This window comes from Vombatus ursinus, unplaced genomic scaffold (genome assembly GCF_900497805.2).
Source record: "Vombatus ursinus unplaced genomic scaffold, bare-nosed wombat genome assembly UNPS02011700.1, whole genome shotgun sequence".
Lineage (NCBI taxonomy): Eukaryota > Metazoa > Chordata > Mammalia > Diprotodontia > Vombatidae > Vombatus > Vombatus ursinus.
This window is the reverse complement of record NW_020951478.1, coordinates 50,822-65,163: the sequence shown is the minus strand read 5'-3', so window position 1 is coordinate 65,163 and position 14,342 is coordinate 50,822. Positions and strand designations below refer to the sequence as shown.

At 42.3% G+C, this 14,342-nt stretch overlaps 1 protein-coding gene across 2 annotated transcripts in view; it reads right to left on the bottom strand.

Moving 5' to 3' along the window:
* The window catches only part of LOC114039251 (myelin-oligodendrocyte glycoprotein-like), a 36,334-nt gene extending 22,501 nt beyond the window's left edge, over positions 1–13,833 (bottom strand). The window contains exons 1-3 of one of the 2 annotated variants that reach the window (XM_027856935.1): positions 13,697–13,833; positions 8,055–8,190; positions 634–990 (exon numbers count right to left, since the gene is read on the bottom strand). In XM_027856935.1, the coding sequence (XP_027712736.1) occupies positions 634–990; positions 8,055–8,163 (466 nt within the window). In that variant the 5' untranslated portion in view covers positions 8,164–8,190; positions 13,697–13,833. The remainder of the gene's footprint in view (positions 1–633; positions 991–8,054; positions 8,191–13,696) is intronic. The other variant, XM_027856936.1, reaches the window with a different exon arrangement.
* Positions 13,834–14,342: the final 509 nt, after the last annotated feature.

Sequence of the window (14,342 nt, the reverse complement as noted above, 5' to 3'; positions counted from 1 at the left end):
CTTACAGGGAGAAATTAAGGCCAAATGTTGCTGCCAGCACAGAAGGGAAGTCCAAAAAAGCCAGAATGCCTGGGAATTGAGTACAAGGGGGTTGGAACTTGGTGAAACTATACATTGTAGAAACTGGGCTGAGCTATGAACCTGAACCCACTCCACCTCCAAACTCTCCAGATATTGAAGTGACCTGTGTGGGGAGGACAATATTCCCAGATGTCAGTGAAAGTGACATTTGAATGTTTGTTCTGGTGACACTGTAGAATTAACTCTTACTGTATACTGTGTAATAGCTAAACGGAGTGTTAAGTGGACTAAGGATATAGAAGAATCTCTAATATTGGGGGAACATCATTGCGGCAAGGGGCTTGAGTCAATGATAGAGAGGCTGAACAACCTCAAACCCCCTTAAATGTTTGAGAGAAGCCTGAGGGGCTGAAATATTGCAGAACCAGTCTTCAGTGAGTGGGGGCACAGGCAGTCACTGTTACAGAAATACTAATCCACAAGGTAGTTGTGAGACTCCAGCGAGACAAGGTATGGAAAGTACTTTACACACTCTAAAGATTTCTGCCAATGTCAATGTTCTGAATGTCTCTTCCAGCTGGAGAGAGAACCCATGACCAAGGGAGGGCCTACCTGCTACCTGAAGGTCAAAGCTGGTTTCATTGTAAAAGATGCCTGCCTGGAAATAGCATGTGTACAGGCCGGTGTCAGACAGCTGGACCAGGTGAATTCTCACAGTCACCTTCCCCTCAGCCATGTCCTCTCTCAGCATCTTTGTCCTCCCTTGGAATGCAGGGGCCTGGACTTCCTCCATCTCATTCCCCATGCGGTACATGTGCACAACCAGTGAACCTCTGACCCATTTCACAGTCATTTCTCGAGCATCCATCTTAGGGGAGAGGTGACAGGACAGCAGGACATCTTCCCCCACCCAGGCCAGGGTGGGTTGGACCAGAGGGCCAGATACTGTGAATGTTCCTTTGTGGAGAACTAAGAACAGAACAGAAGAGAATCAGAAAACACTGGGGTGGTGGAGTTAATGTGGCCTCCAGAGCAGGGTCAGGGCAGCCCTGGGCCCTGAGGCTCTGATTGTGTTCCTGCTCAGGTGCTGCCCTGCTTTGGGGAAATCACTGGCCACACTGATATGTCTGTGAGATGGAGACGAGACATTCTCCCTCTCTATAACCATGTATATCCAGGGAAGCAAGGCAGCTGATAGGGGGCTGAAAGGTTGGGGGTGGAGGCAGGAGGACAACAGCTCCTGTCTATGACCTTATGGAAGGACCAGCCTCTACCCCACCACTGAGGCTGCCCATAGATAACTCAGAGGAAGACCAGGCTTCTGGGCTACTGTTGGACTTGCCCTCATTCTGTGGCTGTGCAGCTGAGTGTTTTAGAAGGAGGCTGGGCCAGAGAGCTGTGGGGGACCTCTGTGTGACAGAGCAGTGTAGCTCAGTGGGGGAGGAAGAGTGTGATTGTGGACATGTGGGGAGCATCCTGGGCATTACTGTAGTGATGGCATCCTGGGTGACTGGACCTGGAAGGAAAGGATTTGACTTTAAATATTAGCTCTAGGTGGAGCCAAGATGGCAGAGTAAAAGCAGTGACTCACTTGAAATCCCCCCCAAACCCCTCCAAGTACCTATAAAAATGGCTCTAAACAAATTCTAGAGCAGCAGAACCCACAAAAAGACAGAGTAAAACAAATTTCCAGCTCAAGAAAATCTGGATGGGTGATTACAAAGGTCTATCGCTCTGGGCTAGGAGACAAATGCAGTTCAGCATGGGTGTGCAGGCAAAACAGGCTTCAGCGAACCTGGAGCAGGCCTCAGAGGACTGAATTATGGGCAGCTGTGGTGGTTTCCAGACTTCTCAACCCACAAATGCCAAAGACAACTTAGAAGGTCAGTATGAAAAGTCTGTGACCTCCATGAAAGAGAAGTTCCATTCCAGCCCCAGTCCCCACGTGGCCCCAGAGCAACAGCTGCTTCCGGAGCTTCTGGCCCATAGACTGAGGGAAAATGGAGTGGTTGATCAGAGGGCGATTGCAGGGATCTCTTTGCTGATGCTGAGGCAGGATTCTCTTGCTTTGCCTGTGCTTGGATCTGGGTCACAGTTCTGGGTAGCCGTCCTGGGGCAAGGAGGAATGCTGGTGTGGTGGAGCTTGTAGTGGTGGTGGAGAGGGAATCCTCCTCACAGTTCCAAGGCAGAAAAGACCAGACCACAGGCCAGGAAAAGAGTAAACACCTCACCCTCGATCATACCACCTTGGAAGAACTGAAAACTTATAGATCCCTAAAAGTATCTCTGAAAACATCTGCACAAAACCCCCGAAGCTTGGGACAGTACATTCTCCACACTGGAAGCAGACTCCTACCTTAACAAAGAGTTGAAAACTCAAGTAATTGACTGGGAACATGAGCAAACTGTGCAAAAAAAGTCAGACCATAGAATCTTTCTTTAGTGACAAAGAAGATCAAAACATACAACTAGAAGAAAACAACAAAGTCAAAGCTCCTACATCCAAAGCCTCCAAGAGAAATATGAATCAGTCCCAGGCCATGGAAGAGCTCAAAAAGGATTTTGAGAAGCAAGTAAGAGAAGTAGAGGAAAAACTGGGAAAAGAAATGAGACTGATGCAAGAAAATCATGAAAAACTAGTCAACAGCTTGCTTAAAGGAGACCCAAAAAAATATTGAAGAAAATAACACCTTAAAAAATAGCCTAACCCAAATGGCAAAAAAGATCCAAAAAGCCAATGAGGAGAAGAATGCCTTAAAAAGCAAAATTGGCCAAATGAAAAAGGAAGTCCAAAAGCTTACTGAAGAAAATACTTCCTTAAAAATTAGAATGGAGCAATTGGAAGCTAGTGACTTTATGAGAAATCAAGACATTGTAAAACAAAACCAAAAGAATGAAAAAATAAAAGACAATGTGGAATATCTTATTGGAAAAACAACTGACCTGGAAAATAAATCCAGGAGTATACGGGCCGCACGCTGACCCTCTGCCAGTCGTGCGCCAGTACCCACTTCTCTTAAAAGAAGTGCACCGCCAGAGTCTTACCCATTCCCGGGTCTTCGGTCCTCAGCCGGATCACCACACAGAGACAAGCCATGGGAAGGCACCAACACCAGAGTTTTATTCAGAGGCCAACACAGCAAACCATCATAGCAAGCCCAAGCAGCAAGGCCAGAGCAACAGAGCAGGAGCCAGGGGAGAGCGCACGTGTGTTCTGACCACGCTTGTTCCTAAGTACCTACTTAGCCCCTCCTCCCCAGCCCGCTACTAGCCAATGATTGTAGGGTCAGATACCGGAAGGGGCTGTCTGAGTTTAGCACACCAAGGGGGAGGGAGTGACGTAGGAGGCCAGGATTGGATACAGGAAGGAGGCATCTGGGATTGACGCATAGACAAGAGTACGTGACCTAGGAAGTCAGACTCAGGAGGGGACTGGGTCAGTGCTGCACAAGGTCAGGAAGATCACAAGAGGCATCTGGGGATGACATTGCATATAGGGAGGGGACTAAGCAGAGGGAACTCAGTCCTCTGCCATCCCACTCCCACGTGGCACCGCCCCTTGCCTCAGGAGCTCAGGCTCAGCTACTTCCTTGCACCCAGCTTATGTCACAGAGCACTGCCCAATTGCCTCATGGCTTCTCCGTATCCAGACCATCCCAGTACACACGACTCTGCCTACCACAGTCCCTGCCTCGACTTCCAAAATACCCAGATCTTACCTTACCCATGCCACAGCACCCAACTGGCAGCTGCCAACATCAGACAGTCCCTCACACAGGAGAGATCACTTAAAAATTATTGGACTATCTGAAAGTCATGATCAAAAAAAGAGCCTAGACATCATCTTTCAAGAAATTATCAAGGAAAAATGCCCTGATATTCTAGAACCAGAGAGCAAAATAGAAATTGAAAGAATCTACCAATGACCTCCTGAAAAGAGATGCCCAAAGGAAAACTTCTAAGAATATTTTAGTCAAATTCCAAAGTTCCCAGGTCAAGGAGAAAATATTGCAAGCAGCCAGAAAGAAACAATTCAAGTATTATGGAAGCACAATCAGGATAACACAGGATTTAGCAGCTTCTACATGAAGGGACTGCAGGGCTTGGAATATGATATTCTGTAGGGCAAAGGAGATAGGATTACAGCCAAGAATCACCTACCCAGCAAAACTGAGTATAATCCTTCAAGGGAAAAAAATTGAAATTCAGTGAAATAAAGGACTTTCAAGCATTCTTGATGAAAAGACCAGAGCTGAATAGAAAATTTGACTTTCAAATACAAGACTCAAGAGAAGCATGAAGAGGTAAACAGGAAAGAGAAATCATAAGGGACTTATTAAGGTTAAACTGTTTACATTCCTACATGGAAAGATGATATCTGTAACTCATGAGACCTTTGTCAGTATTAGGGTAGTTGGAGGGGAAAAAAAATTATATGTATAGATAGATTGATAGATAGAGGGCACAGAGTGAGTTGAAGATGAATGGGTGATATCTGGAGAATAAAATTAAGGGGTGAGAGAGGATTATACTGGGAGAATAAGAAAGGGAGAGGTAGAATGGGGTAAATTATCTCACATAAAACAGAAAAGGCTTTTACAGTAGAGGGGAAGTGGGGGAAGATGAGAGGGAATGAATGAATCTTTTTCTCATTTATTATCTTTATTAATTAATTAATTACTAATATTAGCATATTAATCTTATTCAGATTTGGCTTAAGAAGGGAATAACATACACACTTAATTGGGCATGGAAAGCTATCTTACCCTACAGGAAAATAGAGGGCAAGGGGATAAGAGAGCAGAGGGATGAGACAGGGGAGGGCAGATTGGGGGAGGGGGTAATCAGAAGCAAACACTTTTAAGGAGGGACTTGGTCAAAAGAAAGAATACAATAAATGGGGGGTGGGATAGGATGAAGGGAAATAAAGTTAGTTTTCCATAGCATGACTACTATGGAAGTGCTGTGCATAACTACACAAATATAATCTGTATTGAGTTACTTGCCTTCTCAATGAGGGTGGGTGGGGAGGGAGGGAAGAAGAAAATTTGGAACCCAAAGTTTTAAAAACAAATGTTAAAAAATTGTTTTCACGTGCAACTGGGAAATAAGATATACAGGCAATGGGATATAGAAATCTATCCTGCCCTACAGGAAAATAGAAGAGGAAGGGGATAAGAGAAGGGGGGGAGATAGAAGGGAGTACAGATTAGGGGAAAGTGTATTCAGAATGCACACTGTCTTGGGATTGGGGGAGGGAGGAGATGGGGAGAAAATTTGGAACTCAAAATCTTGCAGATGTGAATGTTGAAAACTAAAAATAAATTAATTAATGAATCTTAAAAAACAAATAAATATTAGCTCTGCTACTGACTAGCTGTGTGACCTTGGGCAAGTCACTGGACCTGTCTGGGTCTCTGTTTCTTCAGTAAAATAACAGGATTGAGCTCAATGATCTCTGGGGCCTTTTCCAGTTCTAAAACCATGATTCTGTCTTTGTATCCCCTTTCCTTGTATGTGTCACTAGGGAGAATCTCCCTGTAGTTCTTTGGTACAGAGTCCTCAAAAAAGCTGAACTCTGTCAGAAGGTGAGAAGTAGCTATGCCCTTTCCTATTCTAACCTTTCCTATTTTCTTGGGTGGTTCTGGATCAGAAGTGATGGGACCCTTGCATCCGTGGAGGGTATTTATTCTCACAACCTCATTCACACACAGGTCTTAGCATGATCATCAGCACCCTCAGAAGTCTGCCCATCAGAGGAGGCAAGAGTGGGAGATGGTCAGTGCTGGGATTAAAAGGCAGAACTACTGATGCAGATTGCATCAGACACTCATTTTCCTGACACTACTGATCCTGTGCCTCCTATAATCCTGGCAGATCTTTCTAGCTGAAGCCTCCATCCAGGTTCCCATCTTCTTAAGCACCTTGTATGTGGCATCTCTCTGAAAAGCTCTGGTTCTGCCTTGGGCTGAGGTTTTGCTCCAAACTTTTCAGTCTTTCTCTTCCTTCCCCAGCAATGGCTTTCCTTCAGGCCCAATGATTGCCTTGATCACCAGTACATGTTGGTCCCCTTGTTGGGGAAGAGAGGGAAAATTTAGAAAGTGCTTTGTTGGGGGGCAACTAGGTGGTGCAGTGGATGGAGCACCAGCCCTGGAGTCAGGAAGACCTGAGTTCAAATCTGGCCTCAGACACTTGACACTTCCTAGCTGCATGACCCTGGGCAAGTCACTTAACCCCATTGCCTAGCCAAAATGCAAAAAGAAAAACAAAAGTGCTTTGTTGGGCCCTGAAAGAAATCTGCCCAGACCCCAAAGCCCTTCCAACATGACTTACTACTTCTTCCCTTTGGATAAGACAGAGTCGGAGAAGTCCCGTAAGCCACAGAGAAGCAGAATCCTGGGAAGTTCTTGACTGGACCTCAGAACAATTGGATTCACCTTCTGCTTCTCCTCTGTCATGTGAAACAAATCCCAACCAGGCCAAGTCTCAGTTGTCTTACTTGTAAAATGGGGGTTGGGGATTGGATCAGATGATGTGTAAGGGTCATCTCAGCTCTAAGCTTTGTGACTCTTATTCTCTACATTGTCCAACTGGGAGACCAGGGAGATCTCTGCTGGCCATAAATGATCAGTACTTTTGTTGCTGACAGATTTTCTAACAGAGGCAGAAATGAGGACACTCTGATTCTATTAACTCTTCTTTTTGTCCCTAGATTTATTTCAGTTCCAGTCAAAGAGGCTCTTGGTAATAAAATTAAGTCTTTGTGTCCTGACCTTCAAATAAGTCCTGGAGAGTTGTTGGGATTTGGAGGAGGAAGAAAAGGGAGGAGAGCCCCAAAATGGGTTTTGAGGACACAGACCCATAAGTAACTCTTTCGTTGAAGTTGTGAGGGATTTTCTATCTCCTAGTCAGGTGGTTATTTTGAAGCAAGCATTCCCAGTCAGCACTGGACCAAGAGAGTAAAAAAAAGAAAAATGAGCCAATTTTAGTTTGGAACATTCTAATGGCTTTTGTTGATTGCTTGCCTAAATATGGTGGCTCAGGATTCCTGGTCCCAAAGAAAGAGGTCACTTGGAGTTGGAAAATTCCTTGGTATTCCCATCAGTTCCTTGGTGGTGAGCTTCTATCCCCAAAACCCATTTTGGGGAGTGCCCAACAATCTCCATGGGATCTGTATGGAAGATTCTGGGGCTCAAAATCCCACTAACTCCAAGGATTTCTTTTTTTTTTTGTTCACATGCAAATAGGTCAAGACAGAAAGAAAACAAGGCTACACAAATCAGGCAGCATCAAAACTCTTGCTTTTCATGAGTGTGTGTGTGTGTGTGTGTGTGTGGGTGGGTGGGTGTATATACACACACATTTATATATTTATAAAATATCTGCTATGTAGTACATATGTAATATCTGATTAATTATATTTGCTGGCCACAAAAGCATGGATTTTTTGTGGGTGATATTCCAGGTTGGAAAAAATTCTCTGATTTTCCTATATTATGAAAATTTAATATGACATGTCAGTAGAACAGAGAAAAACTTAAAATGCTTAAGTTTAGATGAATCCTCAGAAATACTTGAAAGTGTTTCCATATTGCTCTGAGAGACCCCTTATATTTGGTACAAGAATATTAAAAGGTTCTATCTTTCTTTGAGTTGAAATGAATAGTGACAATCTCCTACATTAGTGATAAGTTTGAATCCTTATTAAGAGAGATCCTTCTATTCAAAAACATCTCCTTCCTTCAGGAGCCAATAATGTAAGGGCCTGAACTGGATGAGAACCCCTCCAACTCTACAATACCATGATGCTATATTGCACATATTGATGGCAGTTCCTGGGAAGGGGTCAATGACCCTGAGATCAGAGACAATGCCTTATATGAACTTTGTACTTCCAGTAGTGTTAAAACACAGGGCTCTCTGCACAGTAGGGACTAAATAAGTGTTTCTTGAATTGATGGTTTAACTGAAGTGAAATATCAGTGGGTAGTGATATGTGAACGCCACAGTGGCAGAGATCAAAGTAAACTTACCTGAACCAGAAATACAAGGAAGCTGGGGGATGAGGCATATGAGGTACAAAGGTAGACTGGAGCTGCTGTAGGCAGCTGGCCAGGGATTCCACTTTATGATCCAGATCATAATGGACAGGAACACAGCCAGGAGATGCTAAGGACAAGAAAAGGATGTTGGCTATGAAGAGAAGGATAATTGAGCCTGAAAATAGTTTCCTTACCCTAGGAAGTAGTAGTGTTGGCTCCAAGTCTAGGCAACCACACATTAAACGGCATAGACACTGTGGTTCAGCTTGTGTCCACCCCTCCTCGTTTTCCCCCACCTCATACACATCTCACAGATCAGGCTGGTCCCCACACACCCCATATCCATCTCCACCTCCATAGCCCAGTTCACAGTATTTTTTCTAACCTGTAATATCCACCCTGCTCCTCTCTACTTATTCTAATATTCCATTGTCTAACTCACTGGGCTCCCTGAAGACTTGTTGCATAAACTACTTTCTCATTGATCTTCTGTCTCTATATTTCACTTCACAATCTCAACAACTCACATGGATTCAATGGCTATCTCAATACAGAGACCTCTCAGCTTCATTGATCCAGCCCTAACCTCTCCCCTGACCTCTAGTCTTTATTGGACAATCTGAGGGAGATGTTCCACAGACATTAAAGACAACATGTCCAAAGCTGAGCTCACTGTCTTTCCCCCTAAACATCTTCATCACCATCAAGGACAGTATCAGGCCCCAACCTGGGTCTCATTCTCAACTTATCCCTCTCCCTTACTTTGCCTCCCCCTCTCTAATTGGTTGTCGAGTCCTGTCCATTCTACCTTTCAAACTTCTCTCATATTCTTCTCTTCTCCTCTGATACTTCCCTCTTTTCCTGCCCTCCCTCCTCTTCTTTTCTCCTCCCCTCCTTCTGTCCTTCCCCCCTCCCCCCACCTCATGTTTTCATACATAGTGGGCATGTATACTACCCCATGTATTGTAGTTCCACCTTCCTCCCCCCATGCATTTTGCCACTTAGTAAAATTGGCTTCCTTGCTGTTTCTCAGACAATACACTCCACCTCCCAACTTGGAGCATTTTCAGAGGCTGTCCTACCTTCCTGGAATTCTTCCTCTTTATCGCTATATCCAGCCTTTCCTGGCCTCCTTCAGAAGCTGGCTCCAATCTAATCTTCTGCAAGAAGCCTTTCCTGATTTCCCCTAGTGCTGGGGTATTTGCTTTCAGTATTATCTCCAATTTATCCTTCATATATCTTGTTTGCATAAAGGTTATTGTTATTAGACTGTGAGCTCTAAGAGAGACTAATATTATACTACTATATTAACAGCTAATTATACATTTTGATCCACCATTTTCCTCACAGTCATCAGACTTGGAACTCTGAGAAAACTCGATCTTATATTATCATATTAAAAACTAATAATTAATTTGTGATCCATCCTTTTTCTCTCTTTCTGTTAACACCCCATTCCAGAAAAGGTCAGACACTCTCTGAAGGGTGTAACTAGGTAAGGTAATCTTCCAGCCCCAAGGCATCTACCTGGGCAGGGACCCTTTCTTTTTGTCTGCTCCCTAAATGAAAGCCAGCCTCAGCCAGATCTTTTCCCTGGGACATGTCTCCTTGTCTTTGATTCCTCCATTAGAATTTAAGGTGACCCTGCTCATGAAGGAGAAAACTAGCCAGTGAGGTCCAGATGGAAATGGCTTCCCCTGCCCAGAGACCTGGAGGCTGCTGATTCTCAGGATTAAACCATGTTCTCAGCAGGAGGAGCTGAAGACTTTTAGCCCACCTCCTCATTAAATGTCCACCAATCAGGTTGAGTTTTACTTGTCAGGGGAGTTTCCTGTCAGAAAGTAAATGACTGATTTAAGGTGTTTCAGAGTCTCTCTTGGCATCTGTGGTTACTGAGAGAAACCACTAACCATAAATTCATGGATTATTGGCTAGCCTAATTAATAAACTGATTAATAATACCTGGAAACCTTGTCTCTCTGGCTTTTATTCACCACGGCTTTTTGAGGGTAATGACTATTTTGCTCTTCATGGTAACCCCTGTGCTTATCCCAGTGCCTGGCACAGAGTAGGTGCTTAATAAATGCTTCTTGACTTGGCTTGACTTCTACCCTTGTTATCAGTATCACTAAGAAGAATATATGTACATTGAGAGTATGAACTGTGTCTCCTCCTTCAGATCCTCTACATTGAGTAACTAAGCAAAGATCCAAGATCTTACAGGCCCAGAAAAAGCATGATCGTTGATTGACTGTGAAATTCTGTTCCCTTTTCTATAGGCAGCACTGTTGGCTAAAGGCTTTTCTAGAAACGCTGGGCCTGGCACTTCTTTAAGTCCCCAGATTTTTTGCTAGCTGGGAGTACACAAGTGGTATAACTTTCATTTTATTTAATCGTTCAAAAAATATTAATTAACCAAAGGCTGGAAGTTAACAGCCTTGAATAGATCTATAGAAAGTGAGATACTTTAAATCCCTTGTTATTACTGAATTGGAATATGATGTAGGTTACATATGTCACAGTTATGAATGGCATTTTTACAGAAATTAACCAAGTGCTAGGGCATACAATACCATGTTTAAATACAGATGAATAAAAATTTTAAGCATATAATTTACTGGTCACAATGGAAAAATGATAATGAATCCTTTGAAGAGAGAATTCAAACTTTTTTTTTAAATGAAATTATTCAATCCAAAAGAATTTGTTGGTTAAAAAACCCAAATAATAAAAACGATAAAATTTCTTCAAAGAAAATAACAAAAACAAGACAAGAAACTTTTAGGAGGTTAACAAATCAGTCCTTGGGGAAAATTTTATAAACTATAATGTAGTATTGTTGTTGGTGTTGTTTTAATAGAAAACAATTTATTTTACCAGTATCAAAAACAAATAAACAACAACAAAAAAAGAAAATGTATAACAAATCCAGAGGAAATGAAGGAATTTTATTAGCAAAGATTTTACCCAACTATATGCTGGAAAAATTGACAACAAATCAAATGGCTAAATGCTTAGGGTAAAGTATGAGAAATAAAGAATTTTAATAAGGTAATCTCAGAAGATAAAATCAAAGAAATTATCAATTAATCCCTAAAGAAAAAAAATAGTGAGTAAATTTTGTCAAGGTCATTTTTTTTATTTTATTTTTTTATTTTTTTGCTTAGGCAGTTGGGGTTAAGTGACTTGCCCAGGGTCACACAGCTAGTAAGTGTCAAGTGTTTGGTCTGAGGCAGGATTTGAACTCAGGTCCTCCTGACTTCAGGGCCAGTGCTCTATCCACTGTGCCACCTAACTGCCCCATTTTATCTATCTATTTATTTATTTATTTATTTTGCTTGTCAAGTTCAAAGAAATAGAAATAACATACATAGCCTTCAGGTAATGAGGGGCAGGACAGTCACTTTTACATCTGCAAAACACCAAGAAATATAAAATCACAATTTGTGATTTCATACACCATCCTTTTTTTTCTGTTCTCCTTTATATATGAAAGTGTTTGTTTTTACTGTCATTTTCAAGTACGAAATATGAAACAAATTATTTATACTTAAAAACAAATTAACCAAAGGGAGAAAGCTATATTTGGACCAATTTTGGTTTAGGAGGAGGAAAATCCTTCACCACATCTATTTATATGCATCCTCATGGTATGGATGTGACCTTGGTTGTCAAAGGCTATTCCAGGTCTGACAGGTTTTACTGTTGAGGTTTAGAGGACTAGGGGTGCTGGGACCCCAAAATATTGAGAGCAAGAGACACAGGTACTACCCAAATGAATTCGACCTAAGCCTTCTTTCAGCCAAAGACAAGGTTTATTAGAACATCAATGGGGGGGGTGGAGGGAGATTTTAAGAGTCAGCCATATTGGCCAGACTCTTCAGGAATCTAAGCATTTGTACTGCTAATGCAAGAAGGCCAGATCTCAAGAATCTGAGCCCTTGGCTAGACTCTTAAAGAATCTGAGCACTGACTAGATTATAAGAATCTGAGCACCTTAATGGAGACAAAATGAATCTTAAACGCAGAAGGACTGTGGAAGGGATCCAGGAGTGGCTAAATAGTGTGGAGTGACTGGAGAAGGGGTCTAAGGAGGATCTGGATAGGAATGGCCAGTAAGTTGAGGTGAACAGAACACTAGGGACCTAGACCCCTTGGCCAAGGAAGAATGGAGTCTAGATAGGATTAAGGGTGGGAAGTAGCCAGGCCCTCTGGTGGTAATAGCCAATGGAGGGCTAGGTAACAGAATTGGGAGGTTGGGCAGAGCAGATAATGAAAGGCCAGTTGATAGGATTATAGCTTCAGGGAATGCCAGAGATTTGGCCATGTGGGAAAGTCCAGAGTTTTCCTTTTGGGGGACCAAATCCCATCCTCTTTAACTTCATCCTACTACAAAGATCAAAGTAAAGTCTTTTAGGTTCAGGAGTTTTATTTTTCTCTTTATACCATTTGCACTACAGCAAACACCTGACATGTAGTAGGTACATAATAAAATGCTATGGATTACATGAACATGTGTACCAAGTCTCTATCTGACTTTGGGTTAGAAAGTTCATTTGACTCCCATCAGTTCCTGATTGTCAGTCCACAACTGTTTATCATTTTTTAATCAAATCTGAAAGGATGTTTCTACCTGAAGTGCCATTTTTTCCTTCAGAAATGCAATATTCTTTGAGGGTTAAAAAAGAAATGAATCAGAGCAAGCCCCAAAACTAAGATGACAAGGTCATTTTTTTCTGTTTTGGTTCACATTCTTGCCTTTATTTATATATATATACATAATAAAAGGATTACAGACTGTGCAGTACTTTCACTTTAGGTTCGGATCTCAAGATATGATGACACGTACTCAGTATAAACTTAACAATCACATTTATTTTACAATGATTAATAATGATTAAGGCAACACAAGCATATAAAGATAAGAATAACATTCAATGCAAATAAGTAATAATTAAAATTAAGAAAAAGAGGAATAAGAAAAGAAAGGATACACACTCACTGACCAGGCGAGCTCAAATACCTACGAGACTGGGGAGACTGGAGACTATCAAGAGGTCTGATCAGGAGGCCAAAAGAGCAGCGTCCTGCTCTTAAACAACAAGGATGGTGCACGAGTCCCAGCCTTGATCAGTGTCCCTATCTCTGACATCAAAGTACTCCAAAGAATCCCCTTTCAGATGCCCCTTTTATATCTATGTAAAGCAGGAAAAAACAACCTTAATATTCTGTTTTATGTACATATCCTTGGTGAGCTCAGGTCCTGGATACGCACACATTCTAACAAAGGTGGGAGCTTGATCAGAGCCCCAAATACCTGTTTGTTGTGTAACTCTCCAAGGAGTGATCAGGTCCTTGGACAGTCACACACCTCTCTCAAGAAAAATGTTCCTTGAGGTCAGAATTGCTTTCTCAAGTAACATAGTTTGTTGGTTACTTAATGTTTCATCTCCATGATAACCTCAGCCATGCATGTTAACTCCACTGTACATTCTTTATATCAGCCCAGAGAAGGGTGAGCACCATGAAAATGAACACAAGCCCTTTGGAACAAAGTGCCTTCCAACAAAAGAGGCCCCCCAGTCCACCCTGAGGTTAAACAGGGACCTTCTTTTGAAGGCTCTGTGACTCACCTTGGTTTCTACTGAATAATCAACAGTCTTCTAGGCTCCTTCTCTGTCAGAAAGGAGAGAATTCATACCATCAGGAAAAGAAAGGTCTGTTCTCCCTCTATTCATCTTGCTTTTACTCTAAAAAACTAAAACAATCCCTTCCTGATCACTAGTTATGGGAGTGGCTTCTTAATCTTCCCGCCCAGTGCCTCTCATTTAGCCCTATGCTATTCCCAGATTGTTTCTCTTTCCTTCAGATCCCCTAGACATATTCCTGTGTCTTTTCCTTCTTTACTCAAGTCTCTGGTAAATACATGGTCCTACTTGCCCAAGATAAATCTTTGAACTGTCATCTTTCTCATTAAAAATTGACTTCTGCATGTGAGCTGGTGTGTTATACAAAGGAGTGTCAGAAGTGCATCTCTGCCAGCTTGTTTACAAACCAGTCATGCTGTTCCCCACTCATTGTCTATTTCTTGGATTCATCTTGAGAAGCAGCATGGTGTAGACAGAAGAGCAGTCTTTTGTTTTGTTTTGTTTTGTTTTGTTTTAGGCAATTGGGGTTAAGTTATTTGCCCAGGGTCACACAGTTAGTAGGTGTCAAGTGTTTGGTCTGAGGCCGGATTTGAACTCAGGTCCTCCTGACTTCAGGGCCGGTGCTCTATCC